The sequence below is a fragment of the Haemorhous mexicanus genome, chromosome 4, assembly GCF_027477595.1.
Source record: "Haemorhous mexicanus isolate bHaeMex1 chromosome 4, bHaeMex1.pri, whole genome shotgun sequence".
NCBI classification, from domain to species: domain Eukaryota; kingdom Metazoa; phylum Chordata; class Aves; order Passeriformes; family Fringillidae; genus Haemorhous; species Haemorhous mexicanus.
In genome coordinates, this window is record NC_082344.1 from 55,830,827 (window position 1) to 55,850,139 (window position 19,313).

Sequence of the window (19,313 nt, forward strand, 5' to 3'; positions counted from 1 at the left end):
CATCCTACATATTTTTTTTATACTCAATAAAACACATAGCAGAGAAGTACATTTATCCCATGTAGTTCTAATTCTTTTCCACGTTTTGCTTGCACTTCAGAGAGTTTGAATCTCACTAAGGGAGCCCTTTCATTTAGGAGACAATTGCCTGAAAAGCCAAGATCAGTGTTGATAGTAGTTAAGAAATTGGACTTTCCACATCAATACTTGAGCCATATCAGCCTGTGACTGGCATAATAATTACATGCATGTATTTTTTGTTAGACAAAGGTGCCATCTTCTGGCAGATTGTTGGAAATTCTAGCAAACAGTTTTAATTTTGGGGGAGAAATGAAGTCAAATTTTTAGCAATATTTCCAGTATTGTTTGTTGTACCATCATGCATTGAACCATGATCCTAATGTGCATACATACTGAAGATATCTGATGAGCTAGCAAGTGAATATTTAGTCCTTAAGGCACTTATGACAAAGGCCTGATGGCATTGGGAAAAGTGTGATAATTCTTTCCTCTAATAAGAAGTCAGCTTACAGTTAAAAGAACCTCTTTATAAAAAAAAAAAAAAAAAGGAAAGAATGTTTGGTATGTTTCATTCTCTGAGAAGGGGTTAAATTACTCATAGATTTGTCTTACATCTAAAAACAGAAAGCATAATTTGAGACATTAGTGACTAGATGAATAAAACTAATTAATACTATTCCTATTGATCTTTTCTTTTACCATGCAATTTTCTCATTTACAGTAGAAATTTGTAAATGTTGCAAATATATGACCTCTATAAATAAAATACACGGACTGTGTATCACAATTAAGATTTGCCAGCTAGACAGACAGGTTTTCCAAATAGCCTAAAAATGAATAAAATTTAGATCAATACTGTTTTGACTTAGATTAATATTTATATTTTGTATTATATGATTCAAGGAGAGTTGAAAATGAAAATAATTGGTGCATTGAGAAGGAATTAGAAGAACAACAGTACTTAATTGTGCACAGGTGGACTTGAAGAAAGAGGCATCTGTTGCAGACTTCTGAAGCGGTAGGGAAGTCACACAGATGTGACAGACTGTGTAATCACAATATGAGCAAGTACATCTCGCTCTCAGAAGTGTTTTTCACTGACTCTTGCCAGCTACTTTTACCTTTAACAGAAATCAGTTTAGTGTTTAGATAAATGTTTGGTGTGTTTTATGAGGTTTGCGATATAGAAGTAAATAACAGAAGATGGTAAATTAAATATTATTTCAGTAGAAACACCATTAGAAAATACCAACTTTACTCATGCTCTGCCTTTAAAATCAGGTTAGTCCTACTTAGCATTTTGGAAAGAAATGAGTTTTTAGAGAATGAAAATATGAATAAGGAATGGCACAAATACTTGGAGTTAACTATCTGTACCTTTAATTCAAGAACTTAGTAAAAGAAACAAAATGTCAAAGCCACACATTTTAGAATTTTTATGAAGAAATAGTTCTTTTTCCATATTTGATGGTAACCTAAAAAACTCCATTAAAATGACAGTTTAAGGTGAGGCAACAAATCTCATAAATTCAGGAAAGAGATTACATATTCACATGAGCTTACACTGAAATCTTGTATGATATTCACAAGGATTAAAAATATTCACGGAGAATATAAAAGCAGAATTAATGACTAACAAATCTGAAAGTAAGAAGAAGTTACCTCTGTCTGTACATTAGGCTGTAATCTGAAGAATTTGGTAGTTATTAAAACTGGACATAGAGCAATCCATATATTATAGAATGATTCATATCATTTTGATAATGGACAATTTCTAATATTTAAGATATGTGGAAATGTTGTGTTGACCGTGTATGGCATGGACAAACAGTTAAAGTTCTCAGAAATCTATGCAGATCAGTCTGTAATTATTCATACCTTTATTTTCAATATCTGACTTCTCCATAGAAGAAATGTTCACTTTTATCAAGCAAGGACATGGCTATTATACTTTGCTTATTAAAGAGGTTGCAAAGTAACAAACAGTCTTCTCCTGACTGATATCCCTGTCACTTGTTCATCCAGAAGTATCATGGAAATATTCATACACTTCAACAAGAAAGAAGATAAATTGGGCTGTGAGTTGCCAGTGATTCTCTCAGGTGAACACCTTATTTTGCCACTTAAAACGAAGTTCTTCTGAAAGATCACTTCTGTCACTCTTCTGCAAATAGCAAGACAAGAGCTGCTGTTTATCAGCTGACTTTGGAAGGGTCTTTTTCCAGCAGCAAAGCAGTTCATAGATCTGGTGTGTTAAATTATCAGGGCACTTCAGCCTAACAAGCTGAAGCACGCTCTGTCAAACAGGTAAACATAGAGCAAACAATGATGTATTGTCTTCGGCAAGCTCTTCTGCAAGCCAGAACAGCAACTTGTCCCATAGGGCCTCTGAAGGGCAAAAATTAGTGAAGTAAGAATAAATCATCTTTTTTTTTGAAAAGCTTTTTAAAGCTGGAGGCTTGGTGGCTAAACTCCCCAGCTAAATAGGGAGTGTTTTATACTTTGGTGGAAACATCATCCCATCTCATTTCCAATGCCATTTTTGATAACTGCTCTGCAGTATGAATTGAATTTAGTCAAGAGCAGATTCAGCAATGATCTATAATTTTTGGAACTGAATGGGGAAAGTTAGCAATAAAATAAAAGAGTTTCAGTATTTACTGCAACTGATTCATCAATTATACTGGAGCTTTCCAGTACAAACTGGATTTCCTGATACACAAATATATATGGTGTTCAAGCATCCCACCACAACAGTATCTTACAAGAGCTGTTGCATTTCCTGGTAAACAGATCTCTTTTCCTTTGACTACCTCTTAACATATTAACTATTTCCTTTCTGAATATGGCATTTTCAAGTGTCAGAAACAGCTGAAACAAGCCCTGGGAAAAAAAAAATAGCAAGCATATGTCTTTTTTCTATTGACATTAATTTAATGGTTGTTTTCTTACCTGATGAATCAGAAAAAATTCTTTTTGTACTTTGCGGATGGTGGATCAATTTTTCATTCTATTTAAGAAAATGTGTTGACAAAAGAGAGATGTTGATGAGTAAGAGGTGAGGTATATGATTTGGGAGTGGATTGCAGTAAAATCTTGGAGGTTTAACTCGAAGCATTTTAAATTTTTTCTACTTACTTAGAATATTTTTGTCATTATTAGAAACAATTAACACCATCAACAGGTATAAAACAGTATATAGCTACTAAATTAAATAAATTAACAAAATTATCATCGATCAAGTGGGTGTTTATTATCTCTTATAAAAAGTTCATCCTTCATGCAACTTTACAAATATTTGATTAATAGCATTATGCCATAAGTGATGTATATAAACTGGGTGCATAGAAAATCTGTATAGAACCTTCCTAGATGTTACAGATTCTAATTTTGAACACTGCATTAGCTTTGCTTTTCTTTCAAGGAAAAGAACAATTTTTAGTTATGCAGTAGCTGTTGTGAGGTCAGGTAACCACACTATATTTGTAGCTATAGTTATTCATTTTACATAGCTCATCTTCTAATAAATCATCATGAAAAATCATCAAAATTCAAAAGATAAGTTCCATTAGAAAGTAGAGAGTTTTTCCTCTTTCTTCTCTAAACATTGGAGAGAAAGTTTTGTCCTATTTTACCTATGTAAAGTTTTGTCCTGTTTTAGCTATGGCTGAGAAAGACAAAAGTCTTCTGGGCTTTAGTGTTGTTTCCTACTGCATATAGAACAAGAAACTACTTACATAAGCACTGAGCACAAAAAGAGATTAGTTTGTATGAAGTGAAATTCAGATTTTTTGTTTGAAAATGAAATTATCTATTTCAGTGCCCATGTTACTTTTGTCACGCACATTCAGTTGTATTACCTGGGTGTTTATTCACAGCTCTCCCAAGGAAATTTGCCTGAGGTTTATTCACTGATCTTCTGTTTTTCATTTGGGAATTAAGAACATGAAACTTGGACTGGAAAAGTTATTGTTTTCTTTCTGATATACTGAGCATTATGGAGCTTATCTCAATCACTTCTATAACACAGGCTTTAAATACTGTTCAATATTTGGAGTGTCTCAAATGTACTGACCTGCATAGCCATAAGGCCAATATACTTATAACCATTACCTATTGTGACTTAAACAACTTTTCATCAGGCCTGTACACAGTCATTCTGGGAGGTGATTTCAGTGCACACAGGATGCACACATTATCCACTGCATGACAGTGCAAAACCATCCTGTGCGGTACTGTTCTGGTGACCTTGGGGGTTGGACTGGGTGACCTTGACAGGACCCTTCCAACCCAAGTTATTCCATGATTCTATGATCTGAATCTGCCTCGTTTGGCATGATTCTACAGCAATTCTGTCATTGGATGTGCCCCAATGTGAAGATAGAATGACATGGCTAAAGAGCTCTCAGAATAAAGGGAATATAAAGCTCTTCCAGAAGGGGGCATTGCTTTTCTTCCAAGACTCAGCTTTCTCTGGCTTTGTTTAATGATGCATTTGTATTTAAAGTTTTTTTCATTCATTAATGAGAATTTACCACCTCAAAGGTCTATATTAGATTTTCAAAGTTTTTGTAGATTAACTCAATTACCCATGCATTGACTTTACTCTGAACCACTTCATGCTACTTAATGTTAAAATAGTAGCAACAATTATAAGAATTGAAAATTAGTATTGTCTAAAAATAGTGTAATAATATAAAATACATTAGATCTAAAACAGTAAATTGCCTTTAAAGTTTAAGTGTCTGTGGTGAAGTGCTAAATTCACCCATGGTTCAGCTGCACTGGCATGTGGTCCTGCTGTTCTGGTTGACAGCTTAAGTAAAATACTCTTAGCAGTAAAAGCAGTTTTCTAGTCTGGAAGGCCCTTCAATTAGCCATTCAACTGCCTTTCTGAAGCAGGGAATACCATGCTATTCTGCTGTTAGACAGTCATTAGACATAAAACTTCAGCAGAATAGTAATTTCATAATGTCTATATGTATTACAGCAATCTATTTTTGCAAAGCGTTCCCAGCCAGTAACATTGATGTGCTCTGTCAAATGGACCTCTCAGACATGACCAGACTCTAGTAGCATATTAAACAGGACAGACAGAAAAGGAGAAATTAATCTTTTACCTCCTTAGCCCACTGTGTCACATAAATACAAAATCTTTGAAACCAGTAGATATGCACAGACATACTTGACATTAAAACCTAATGCATTGTATCTGACTTGTGTTGAACAAAATAGGTTAGAGGAACAGGTGTTTGCTGTTGCTGAGGAAAGGAAAGCATCACAAATAGGAATCATTGGTGAAAATCAGATTACTTCTGTAGAAATATATGTTACAGTAAAAACTGATGTGAATGTTTGCATACAAAGTAAACAAAAAGTATTTTGACCACTGTCAGCAATATATTTGTAAGTGGATAATGAGGGCACATAGATACTAAAAAATGGGTTATGATTGTACAGTTACTGCCTTCTTTACAAAAGAAATTTAGATGGGAATTTCATAGAAATGAGTGGAGATGTCGTAGTCAGAATAGTTGCCTTAAATAGTTGCCATCTGTCTTTGTCACAACCAAAATCAGGCATTCCAGATTCTTTTAACTATCATCTGGTAAAAATATATATTGAGTGAAGTTGAAAAAAAATAAATATGTGTGAAGACAAATTGAAAAAGACAAACAGGCTACTGTTTATCACCAGAGATTTAGACCAAGTGTTTCTGTAGATATTTTGATATTAAAATGTATGCAACACTGATATTAGTAGTTTAGTGGCAGCATTTTGCGCAACATAGTGTGCTGGTACATAGGCTCTTTGAAAAGTTTACAATGAGATTTCATTGAAGGAATATTAAAGATTTATTTATATAGCATTAGCTTTCACCAGAGGTGGAGATAATTGCCCATATGACTGTACTGCAGAGGCTAATCAGGAATAATAGAATAATCAGGTGATAGGTGGATGACAGGTTACACAAACCATTTAATGATCCTACAATTTGCAATTCTGGGCTCCCAAGACAATGAAACAAGAACGATACACCTGAAACTTCAGTAATAATATCACAGTGCCATAATAATTTCTCCCTTCCAGCTGGGGAGAGTAGATAGTTGAAAACTTTCTGCTAGAATTTTTTCCATGCTTAAACTTGGATATGGGTCCTTCGCCACAGCTAAGAGAAATTCTGAGAATGTTTGTACATTGATGATGCACCAGAAGTCTATCAGTGACTTCTGTGTTTATCTGTAAATCAAAAATCATACCAAGAACCTTTTTCTAATAAATATAAGGTAAGGCAGAAAGGGAAATGTCTCTAATATTATCAAGTGGGAAACGCACCTTTGGCAATGTTAATGCTAATTTGCACAGTGAAGACGTTTTGATATTCATCATATGGAAAGGAGGAGAGAATCCTGTGTCCTAAAATATGTATGGTTGAATTAAAGGTTTTTTTTTTTTTTAATTCACTGTTCCTGTCTTCCAGGTATCAACTGCTTGTCCATGTTCTCACTTACAATATCTTTAAATAATCAGAGAAGTCAGCATAGTTGATTTTCTCTTATCTTTAAAGTAGCAATTATGTTATTGTTATTATTACTGAGTCAAATTTTCTTGGACTGTGCAGCCCAAGATTTTCCTTTGTAAAAGCCTATTATGTAATGCTGTTCCATATCTCATCCCTATTCTGCTGGAGCTGACTTTCAGTAGCAGATAAATTCCTAATGACCAAACTGAAAAATGTCCAAGAGCACTTTGCCAAAATGATCTCTTGGTGCCATAAATGAGGTTGAGTTCAGGCAGAGCGGTTGCTCAATGTGTGCCCCTGAAGTTTGCTCTGAAACCTTTGTTCCCATTTCTTTGGTATCATCTCTCTGGTAATTTTATAAAACACTGCTGTTCCTTTGTAATGAGGTGAACTGTGGTTACCAAATTAATCTACTTTAATTGGGAGTTCCAGCCTTAGTTGTCTTTGTGAATGAAAAATCAGTCTGGAGACTTTCCTGAAGTCTTCTCCATTCTCTGCAGTCCATATAATAAATTTTTTTAAAAAAGATTTTTTAAACTGCATTTAGATGCATGGCATCTAAAGTAATTCATTAGCATGTATCAAGTAAAGGTAATCATATACCATCTGGTTGTTCCTTGGTTGTTCTTTATCATTCCTCTTACTTTATTGAATATCTGAATTCAGCCAACTTCAGTAGTAGGCAAATCTTTGTAGCTAGCTTGCTTAGCCCTTTAATAGCTGGCTTCAAGAGTAAGAGGTGAAGGCAGTGCTACAAGTTGGAAATCAAGGAACAGAAAAGGAGGTATGTACATAACATAAAGAAGAATAAAGGGGTGTTGTGAATGGAGTTAAAGTATATGCTTTCTGGTTATTCAGGATGGATAGCAATGTGTAATAGCAACAGGAATGGCAGCAGAGGGGTAGATGCATTTTTAGGTTTTCTAAATCCATTTATTTGATACATCTACAGACACTGTCCTTTGTTTATGTAAGCAGACATTTCTCATGGGCTGGAGACTTCTCTTTTTGAAGAATAGTCGTTTCTTTAGAGTACATGCAGTTTTCAATGGGAGAGTTTATGTACAAAATGTTCAGAGGGTCAAATACATATTTATGTGTTCAATCTAAGACAGACAGAAGAGACTATATGCAATTTAGGGTGAAAACCTTTCAGAGGCTTCTTATCTCTTTTCCCTATAAAAAAGTCTCTGAATGGTGGCAGCCACTACATGGAATTTTCTAGGCTGCTAGGCTCTCTCTCTCATCCCTCAATTCACAGTGTAACTCACAAGAGGCAATATTTTGCCTTGGTTTCTTGCTCAGTATAAGTGAATTTACTTGGACAAAGCAGCAGACAGAAACCTGTCCTTTTAAAATAATTCTTAAAATACCATGTGTTTCTGAGGAACCAGGTTTCACAGAATTCACAGGGTTTTAAGAGATCTCTAAAAATCATCTTGTCCAACTCTCCTGCTCAAAGCAGGGTCACTGAGAGCACATTGCTCAGGACCTCGTTCAGGTCGTATGTTTTCTTTACAGTTGGAGCAGTTTCTCATTAAGCTCCACATTCCTTTCTTTGAGAAGAAACAGAGCTCTGAAATAAACTAACATTACACACTAAATGTGTAATGTGAGTACCTTCAATCTACATGTGTTCCCATACAGCGTTTTTTAATAGCTGAGGTAATTGATAATGTTCATACAGTTGCTTGAATTAACTGCCTTACCTGAAGCAGAAATATTTCCTCTAAATCTCAAATGAATCTGCTCTCCTTGTCCTAATGGGAACTGCTGTCTGGGTTCTGGGGGACCAAAATAACCCTTCTCATGGAGATTTTGAAGTTCATTGGTCAATTCTCTGGATGCAGACAGCAAAACTACTATTTTGTATGGGTTTGCTCTTTTCTGATACAGTATCACATTAGCCATCGTGCTACGGAGAACTTCCACGGAGCCTGAGCAAAGAGGACAAGATAACTGTTTTGAAAAAGGAATGCAAGGCAAATGGCCACAAAGCTGTAGTGAGGTAAAAAAAAAAAAAAAAAAAAAAAAAAAAAAAAAAAAAAATTAAATCAAAGAGCTTTATTTTAAATAATTTATCAACTGCTAATAGGTTTTTTTTTTTTTAAACCATATGGGGCTTATTCTCCAAGGAAACTTTTGCTACCTTCTTATCATCCTTGTTTCCAACACATGAAAAGGTGGAAATTTGCTTGTGTTTGTAGTGTAAAGTATGTTGACTATGTAGGCATGATTTCAAATACACAAGAATTTTACATGAAAGTAAGATAATATTTCATAATAAGAATTAAAACATAAATATGCCTTTTTAGTTAGAGAGCTAAATCACATTTGCCAATTAAGACTGATATCTGCATTTCCTTTTTCAAGGTTCTATGTACTACATTGTGTACATTCTATAAATGAAAAAGGTGGGGTTTTTTTGTAATTATGAGCAACAAATCTAGGAGCAAGTTAATGGTTAAAAATGGATGATTTCTTAACACTGCTAATTTCCACTTATTTGTAAACACAGAACTAAATATTTCAGTGAATAAAATTTTTTTAAATTATTCATACATTACCTTTCTAAATGCTCATTTAGTTCAAAAGATACAAGCTCATTCTGTGCATTCTGGATAATAACATCATCAAACACCTTCCACCCCTCTTCTTTGTTTCCATGACCTAATAATTTCAAAGTATCACTGAGATTGTCCCCACTTTTTCTCACAGAAGTGCTCACAACCCTGGAAAGCCAAATAATTATAGGAAAAATAACATAAAAATAGTTCTGCAGAAATAGTAAGCTTGTGTTTGTAGCTGTTTTCCCCGCTGCTGTCCTTGATGACTTTTACCCACCCTGCTTAAAATCTGTATCTGGAAAGATACTGCAGAGTATGTGAATGATATAATTATTTAGAGATTTTTTTCTTCAATTCTCCAGAAACTGCTGAAACATAGAGATCATATTTTTTTTCAGGAGTCTCCATGTTTTAATGCTTTTTTGAGACATTTTAAAAAAACTTGTCTTAAAAGTTTTAGAAATACTGTATTGCATACTTTGGAGAAGTCTGGACTTTTATCTAGTGCATAAAATTGACCTAGTATAAACCATTGTGCCATGCATTTTGATTCAGGCAGCCATTGAAATAGGTGGAAGTAGAGATGAAAAAATTCAAAGATCAAAGCAACTTGGTGTGTTATGAACACAGTAGCTTTAAGTCATGTCTGTTGTTTGTGCTCAATTTTTTACTTTGGTGAATATGTCTGAATATTTCTTGGTGAAAAAACTTCTCCCAGTCTTCATTCTGACTCCTGCTAGAAATGTAGTGGTCACCCTATTTAAAGAATAAATATCAAATACTGTATTGATTTTTCTGGTGAAACTATAGCATGAAAATTTTGAGGGCTTGCTCTAGTGTTTCTAACAAAGCTCATCGGTATTGCAGTCTATATTAAAGAACAAACATAGTTTTAATACAAGAAATCATAAACCAGAAACTGTTAAAATTAATTGATTTTGATGCTTTAAAAATTGGTGAATTTGAAGTGAGGGTTTTATGTTGCAGCAACCCTCTTTACTGTAGCATTAATGGCTTTTGCATTTTCTGTCTCATCTTCTTGTCTTTTTTTGTCTGGGTTGGGAGGACAGGGTAGAGAAAGAGTGACTGAGCTGTTAAAAGGTTGGGATGAAGGATGCTGGACATGAACCAGTGTGCTAGTAGGTATCACTGAGTGATACATATGTCTTGCTTTCAATGCTGAAACCAACGATGGCTCAATTGGCTGAATCTAAATATAGAAAGCAATTGTATAATCAACTTGCAAAAAAAAAAAAAAATCTTCCATTACATGCCTGGATTTTGTTACAAAAATTGGTTTTACAAAATTGGTTTATCTTTTGGAGTTGGCTAGGCTATCACAGAAGAATCAGACTCCTCTCTTTAACCCAAGAACAACCTTACCCAAGTAACAGCACTTTATACAAAGCTCAGAAAAATGCTTGAAATTCATCAAAACCTGGAACTTTTATTGCCTAAAATGTTTATATTGTTTTGTTCCGGATTTGAGTTCAAGTTTTGAAACTCATGAGCTTCCTCTGATTTGGAAAAATTGCTGAAATTTTTCTCATCTATATTTTTTCATAATTTTAATATCTCCATACTTCCAAATTAACATCTTAATGGGGAAAGGGAGAAACATAACTGAAGCACAATTTGAGAGTATACTCAGCCTAAGACTAATACACGATAAAAACCTTTTATTGCACTTGCTGACACCAAGGAGAGAAATGGTGAGAGAAATGAGTCAGGTGAGAGAAATGGTTCCATTAACTTGATCACTGGGCCAAGCAATTAAAGTTTTGAGTTGACACATCTTTATTGAAAATGACTATATTTTCTGAACTATATCAAACAAGGGTAGATAGATCTTTTTTAACTAAAGATATCCCTGACATGTGGTTTTAACAAAGCTGACAGGAAATCTGCATGTACAGGATGTGAAGCTGCAACCACTTTTTGTAGACTTCTGATATTGGAAGAGATTGCACTTTAACATCATTAGCATACTCACTTCAGAACTGATCAGATACCAAGCTTATGGAACAAGTACCACATATTTCAAGTTTACCTTTAACTGCATAGGTGCTGGAGAACTAAATGTTTCTGGATGGTAACAGAAAGAGATTCTAGAATCCACGTTCAGCTTCTGTAAGATTCTTACCTTTGGAACAGTAAATGTTTCCTTCTTTAAGCATGACAACACAGAAAAAACACACAGATGATAAATTTTCCCTTCTGCAAAACTTTCCTGAATAAAGAGAATGTGAGGTTAGACTATTGGAGGGAAAGGAAGCTGTGTTTCACAGTTTGAGAAGGTAACATTCTCTATAGAGCAAAGCATGAAATGAAAATAAATTGAATATTATTGCCCCCTGCATGCCCAAGTACCTGGTGAGCTCTAGTCATCATGTGATGTTATTCATATTCCAGTGTATGATTGAGGTGAAATGAAATAAATTTATAAACTGGGTGATGAATCTGGTCCAATACAACACTTCTGCATTTAAAAACTGTATTCATTTGATATAGTTTGTACTTACTTGTACTTGTGGAACTATGTGACTTTGTTGTGATCTAAAAGCACAGTAATTCGCCCTAAATTTTGCTTTTATGAAATAATGCAATGCATTGCACTTATTTACAATAATCATGAAACATTACTCAACCATTAATATTGTGGGATCAAGCATTTGCTTAACGTTGTAAGTGAAAAAAAGAATGTTAGTAAATACTAGTTTTCAAATAGAATTAATGCTTGAGAAAGTAGGAAGAAAAGTTCTGTTTAACCACACATAGTGGGCAATATGATTTAATAATGACAACTTTACTTGAAAATCTCAAGAGACTTAACTGGGAAGCTCAAATGATGCTTTTGCAATCCTTTGATGAGAGTAACCTTATGGTTTCCTTGGTATCCTTGCCAAGAAATAGGAGTTAAGTAGTTTGACTGGAAGTTGGTATCAGTCACCTTCACCATAATTTCCTGATAATTTCCTCTGAAGCATGATGAAGCTGGGATTGCAATGTTGATAGGGAAAAGTAGTTTTTCATATTCATAACATTTAATACTGATGACATTGCTGACCAGCTCCTCAGAATCATCCACCTCCAAGGAACTAGTGTCATTGAGTATATTACACTTCAGATTCTCCAGGACAGTTGCAGGGGGTTTAATAAAACAAGGTATTCCTTTTGACTAGAAATCTACAAAAAAAAATTATTTGTATTTTGAGTGGGGTAGCATTTTGTATTTTTAATTAAATACTTCAATGTAATCATGAGCTATAATGAAGCATAAGAAGATAATTAAAAAAAATTTTTAAGAATAAATGAGAAAATCATGAAAAATATTATGTTTAGCCTGTTTCAGAACAGCTTACAAATTACTGTAAAACTGATGAATTGTGATCCTTTCCTACTAATTTCCAACAATTTAAAGATTATTGACTTTACTAGCTGTGACTCAGTCCCTCTTTGGCATAAAAAAAATATGCAAATAGAAACTTAGGATTTACTTTAGACCAAAGGGAAAGATCTTCGTTGCACATGTTCAAATTGTAAACTGCTGTTATATGCACAACCACCATCTGTTCAGTACATGTATATTGAGTTTCTGCACCCACATATGTTTATAAGTTAATAGGCAATAATTACATGCATCTGTTCTTCAAAAAAAAGAAGAATATGTGCTTACTCTTTGTTCATCCAGTATCTAGATTTTTGTACTTCTTCTGAATCACTCTCAGAAGGATTCACATCAGGAAGATCATAAGTTTGTGCTGAAGATGTGAAGGTACTTAGGTAATTTCTAAAGATCTCATTTTTTAAAAAAAAATATTTTACTGTCTTCCATTTTCTCTGTCAGTTTGTGGTCTTCACTTTCTAGCCCTTTTAAATAGTCCCTGACTACTTCCTTTTCCCTCTGTTCAAAACGATTCATGATGTATTGATTCCTTCAATGTCCCAGACAGAATGTCTTCCTCACTGCCTGTAAGAGCATCCTGAAAAGCCTCCAGTTCTGGAGGCTCTTCAGCAACCGAGCTATCTCCATGAAGTTTATCCTTTCCATTGCACTCTTTTTTCTCTGTAAAAGAGACTATCAGTAATTCATAGCAAAAATTCAGAGCTTCTAGGGTCTGAATTTAAAATTAGATGGTATTCACCATCTTCCTTTTTTATTGGAGATTCTCTGGTGTCTTGTTCTTGAGCAGATTTGTTTTCAGCTAATGATGCAATTTTCCCCACAGTTTTAATTTCACTTGTATGGGTTTGATTGACATTTTGACTTTCTGTCTTGTTCAGAAAAGGAGTTCTTTGGAATTGCTGAATGGAACTGGAAGATGCTTGCACAGAGTCTGCTGCTTCTCCTTCCGAACAAAGCACTTCTGTTTCTCCAGAAGCATTTTCACCAGTCTGGTTCTGAGAATCACCATCTAGTCTGCAGTTTGCAGCATAAAATTTATTTTCTGCCTCTTGAAGGTGTGAGATTGTATTTATCAAATGCTCCTTCTCTTTCTGCAGATAATCTATAATTCCATTGTATTCTGAGGCAAAAAAAAAAAAAAAAATACATTTGGCTATGAAAGCTAGACAAAAATGGAAAACTATTATACACATATTTATTGAATTCCTTATAATCCCATAGTACCATACAATACATGAAGCATACTCTATTTCCTGGCTTCCATTTAATGTTTTTGCATATATTGCTATTCAGGTGAAGTCAATTTCTAAGGAACTGAATATAGACAAGTACATTTTTATACTTGTCTAAGAACAACTGTGTATGTATTTGTCAAAATTTTACTCTGGCAACTCCAATGAACACTTTTCTAATGACCAGACACTAGCTAAATTCTTAATGACAATCAATCCAAAGCATGGTATTGATAAAATATAGTCAAATCAATTTGGTAAGATCTTTAAAATGAATCATTATTTTTCCTAAAAATTGAATCCAGTAAGATTCTAATGCATAGGTCTCTAGCGAGGCTGTTATACATGGACCTTATTTTAAATTCAGACCCTAGAAGCTCTGAATTTTTGCTATGAAGAATAGATGATAACACAAAACCTCCAGCTCACATATAATACAAGCTCAGCAGTTTGTAATATCCAGTTACAGGAATGGTGAAGGTTGCCCTTGCATGTAATTAAAACCACTTTGTGAAGAAGAATGCACAAAAAGCACATAACCACTATGCACCATTCATGTAGGATTTTAACTTACATATTTTATGATCTATTATTTTTCTTAACTTGAACCTTTTCTTAGAAATTATTCCAGATATTCTCTCCAAGGATTTAAAATTAGAGCTCTTCCTGCATCTTATGCTGTCAGCCCCTATAACTGTAGAGATTATCTTCACTAGTCAGATATATTGCAAACCTTGGAAAATTTTATTTCTGTGTGCTGTATGGATATTTTTGCTTTGCAGGTTAAATCTTGTGAAAGTCAATACAAATAAGACAATAGACATAAGACACAGTATGGTGTGCTCTCCACTTCCAGTGTACAGATACAAGGAAAGGAAAACAGAAAGGGCTGATACAAGTCTTACAGGAAGCCTTTGATTTAACATTCACTTTTTTTTAATATCATATGAGGTAAATAATACCTCAAGGTTTTCAGCTTGGAAAACAATTTTATTAAGAATGCCATCACATATCAATGTGATCTAGATAGGTCTGTCATCTCTATTTACATCTGATTAATTTAAACCTACAAAAAGTACAGGTCAGAATAGATTTTTCTTATTTAACTTGGTCTAAAAAATATTCCTTTCTAATACTTCTTCAGTTTCCAAGTGACTTATTAGACTTTGACTATATTTGGAAAAAAAATAAAGAAAAAGGTAAGCAAATACATTTTAAAAGTATTGTTTACACTGGTAGTTTCAAAAAAGAAATACTGTTTTCCTGTTTTTCCACAGGCACTTTTACAGTAATGAAGAAATTCTTGACAGTTTAACAGGACTGAGAAATAGAAAAAAAGGATTGGAAATAAAAGAGCTTTGTTTGCAGAAGAGGTTGTAAAAGACCACTTCCCAGTTTCACTGTAAGGTAAAGGTCAAGCTTAGGCAAAACTGTCAAAATTTACATTTCCCCCCTGAATTTTGCATTTTCTAAACAAGACAAAAAAATCCTCAAACAAATTGTACAGCCCTTTAAACTTCCCTAAAATCAAATTTGAAGATAAGAGGGTAATTCAAAACAATGGCATTTTTCTATGCTGTAAATGTGACTTTTCTAATATGGGCAAGAAAAGATACGGCCTTGTAACCTTATACTATCTGATTGTGTCACATGGAAAGACACTTTTTCCATTCAATTACAAGGTTAACCATGAAATAAGTCTTCTTTTGTGGTTTTCCCCTTCCCCATTTATTTTCTAACACTTCTTTTTCTGTGCTTTTTCTGATGTTTGATAACACAGCCTTAGAATAAAGAGGTAGTTTATATGCAACTGTCTCCAAACCTCTTTGCTGAGTATTTTAAGGGATTTTTTCAGGTGAGAAATAGCAGCTTTTTGGGAAGAGAATGATTCTTGGAAACCTGACAAAAGAAGAATTTTTTAAAAACCACATAAACCATGAGGCCAACAGGACAGTTAGCTTGCTTGGAGCCTAGAAGGAGGCTTTTTAAACTCAAATGTTTTGTTATTATTATAGACTTTATAAATCCATAGGTTAAAGACTCAGAAACATAAGTGTTGCTAAACATTTCTGTCTATAATCTTTTTCTTTCTCTCTCTTTGCATCATAGAATCATTGCAGAATGACTGCATGGTTTGGATTGGAATGAGATGTTCTTTAAGGTTCTTTCCACCTTTCCTTCCTGTCATGAGCAGAGACACCGTCTAGTAGACCAGATCGCTCAAAGCCTCATCCAGCCTGGCCTTGAACACTTTCAGGAATGGGGCATCCATAAGTTTTCTTCTTTCTTTCTACTTCTCCCTCTTCCTGTGTCTCATTACTCTCTAAGTAAAGAACTTCTTCTTAACATCTATTCTAAATCTCTCTTTTAGTTTAAAACTGTTCCCTCCTATTTTAGCACTGTATGTGATAGTGTCCATGTAAAAAAAAAATCACTCTACCTCTTTTTTTAAAAGCCCCTTTTAAGAATTAGAAGGATGCAACATCACCAGAGCCTTCTCTTCTTCAGCCTGAACAACCCCAACTCTCTCAACCTCTCTTAAAAGGGCAGATGCCCTGATGCCTCTGATCATCTTCATGGCCTTCCTCTGGACCTCCTCCAACAGGTCCATATCCTTATGCTGGAGGCTCCAGACCTTTATGCAGTACTTCAGGTGAGGGCTCACAAGGGTGGAGTACAGAGGGAGAATCACCTCCCTTGGCTGTTGGATACTCTTCTTTTGAGGTTTGATGCTGAGAGACCTTAGATAGAAGTTTTAGTTTTCTCTTCTTCTTTGATAAATGTTGTTAATATGTTGAAAATTGAGGACTGAGGGGAAAAGTGTGAGAACCAGCCCTGCAAACAAGGTCAGAGAAGAAGGAAGAGAAAGTACTGCAGACATGGGGCAGAGATTCCCTTGCAGCCCTTGGGAGACCAGATTGGAGCAGATATCCTGCAGCCTGAGGAGGACCCAATGCCACGGAAAGTAGATATTCCCTGAAAGAACTGCAATCTGTTTAGAAGCCTGTTTTTCCTGACCAGAACTGCAGACCATGGAAAGGACCCACAGTGGGGCATGGAAAAGAATGAGCAGGAAGGAGTGTAGAGTGAACTGTTATGGACAGACTGCTGCCCTCATTTGCCATTGCCCTGCACTCCTCAGGAAGGTGAGGAGGTAAAGGAATTGGGAATGAAGGAATGAAGTTGAGCATAAAAAAAAAAGAGGTGGAAGAAAGGTCTTGTTTCAATGTTTTGCCTTTGCTTCTCACTATCCAAATCTATTTAAATTGACAATAAGTTAAATTAATTTGTTCTGTAAATTAAGTCTGTTTTGCCCATGATGGTAATTTCAAGTGATTTTCTCTATATCAACTCAGGATTTTTTTCCATCCTATTTTCTTTCCTTTTCCTGTTGAAGAAGGGTTAGTAAGTTACTGGGTCAGCATCTGGTGTCTGGCCAAGATAATCCCACTAAACTATAGTGTACATAAAACTTTGAACAATTCTGTTTAGTTAATTTTACTTTAATAATTTTTTGGTCGCATAATGAGAATTATGAGTCTCATATTGAATCTCATGGAATGGACTCACACAGGTGATACAACTGTGGGAATATGAATTAATTTGGTCTAATAAAGTTCCAAGTATTGAAATACTAACAAATGAAAATCAAGGTCCCCCAGCATCATCAGAATGATGAGCAGAACTCAGCATCTAATATACCCAGTGTGTCTGCTTACAGATAAATCTTTCCATATTTGCCTGGACTTCCAGTCAATTCCTTGTGTTTATCAGGAAGAGCACTCAGCAAGTGGCAGGTGTCTTGAATAATTTCTGTAACATTCTCCAGCTGCTGGCTGAGGGATCTGCTCAGATCTTTTACTAAAATGGTCAGTCCAAGCACATACTCCTCCAAACATCCTTTATCCACATCACTTTTCAGAAGCACATCTCTTGCTAGAAAGTTCAGGTAAGAGATTTTTCCTAGGAGTTGTCCTGATTTCCCTGCAGGTGTAATTTTACTTTCAGCTACATCCATTTTATGTTCAGAATATGCTACTTCAATTTTTTTTTTTTTGCTCAAACTCTTCCACAAGTTGTTGTCCTTGGTTCAGGCTACTACACTGTTTAGCATTTCTAGCCTGAACAGAATTTTTAAAAGTACTGTATTCCACAAAGCAAATTCTAGCTGAGAAACTCTGAGTTGATGTTGACTATTAAAAAGTTACGAGGTGACAGGCAGGAGTGGCTGTTCTGTAACCACAGGCAAGGATTGCCAGGAGATGCCAATGTACACCATGCACTTTTAAGGGAGGTTATGTAACTCAGTAATGTAGCAGTGACTTAAAATTTCAGTATATCTGAGCAATTTCTTGCTTTGGTGGCTACAAATGATCAGTACTTATGAAATCAAATTTAATTGGTTATTTACAATTATATACTTGCCAACAATGAAACACAGACACACGGAATCACTAGGGTGGAAGAGACCTTTAAGGTCATCGAGTCCATCCCAGCCCTAACACCTCAACTAAACCATGGCACTGAGTGCCACACCCAGTCTTTTTTTAAACACATCCAGGGATGATGACTACACCACCTCCCCAGGCAGGCCATTCCAGTACTTTATCACTCTTTCTGTAAAAAACTTTTTCCTGATATCCAACCTATATTTCCCTTGGTGCAGCTTGAGACTGTAACCTCTGGTTCTGTCAGTTGTTGCCTGGAGAAAGAGACCAACCCCCACCTGACCACAACCACCTTTCAGGAAGTTGTAGAGAGTGTTAAGGTAACCCCTGACTCTCCTTTTCTCCAGGCTAAACACCCCCAGCTCCCTCAGTTGTTCCTCACAGGGTTTGTGTTCCCAACCCCTTACCAGCCTCGTTGCCTCCTCTGGATGTGCTCGAGCATCTCAACGTCCTTCCCAAACTGAGGGGCCAGAACTGGACACAGCACTCAAGGTGTGACCTCACCAGTGCTGAGTACAGGAGGAGAATGACCTCCCTGCTCCTGCTGGCCACACTATTCCTGATCCAGGCCAGGATGCCCTTGGCCTTCTTGGCCACCTGAGCACACTGCTGGCTCATGTTCAGTTGGCTATGAGCCAGTACCCCCAGACATTTCTTTTTTAAACACAGGATTCTATACCAGATCTCATGACAGCAAATGAGGCAGTAATGGCCACTTAAATTACAGTTGATTCTTCCAAGATTTTTAATCTTCAGCAGTCTTAAAGAGAATGTATATTTAGGCTGTCTGACGATCTGATGATCAGCATTTGAAGGTCTCTAAATCCAATTATTTATATAGGATTTGTTAAAAAAAAAAATAGGCCCACATTCTATCTTAATTTCAGTGCCAGTGCTGGACTATGAAAACCTATTTATTATATTTTCCTATTATCTCTCTGTTTCTCCTTAGCTGAAAAATGGTGATAAATTATGTAAACGGAATATCTTAATCTTTGATGCTGTTCACTATAGAACTATAGAATAGTCTTATAATTTAAGGCTCGTGTTTATGTACCATATTGAGAGGTATTAGATAATGTAACTATAGTCTTTGGGAACAGTCATGGGGTTTTT

General features: G+C 35.3%; 1 protein-coding gene across 1 annotated transcript; it reads right to left on the reverse strand.

Moving 5' to 3' along the window:
• Positions 1–2,119: 2,119 nt before the first annotated feature.
• Positions 2,120–17,767, reverse strand: DTHD1 (death domain containing 1). The gene is given in 15 exon segments (XM_059845672.1): positions 2,120–2,409; positions 2,974–3,031; positions 6,358–6,389; positions 6,844–7,038; positions 8,254–8,478; positions 8,481–8,542; positions 9,112–9,265; positions 10,072–10,321; positions 11,162–11,341; positions 11,990–12,289; positions 12,748–12,927; positions 12,929–12,995; positions 13,027–13,195; positions 13,236–13,679; positions 17,491–17,767. Coding segments are annotated over 15 exon segments (2,883 nt in total).
• Positions 17,768–19,313: the final 1,546 nt, after the last annotated feature.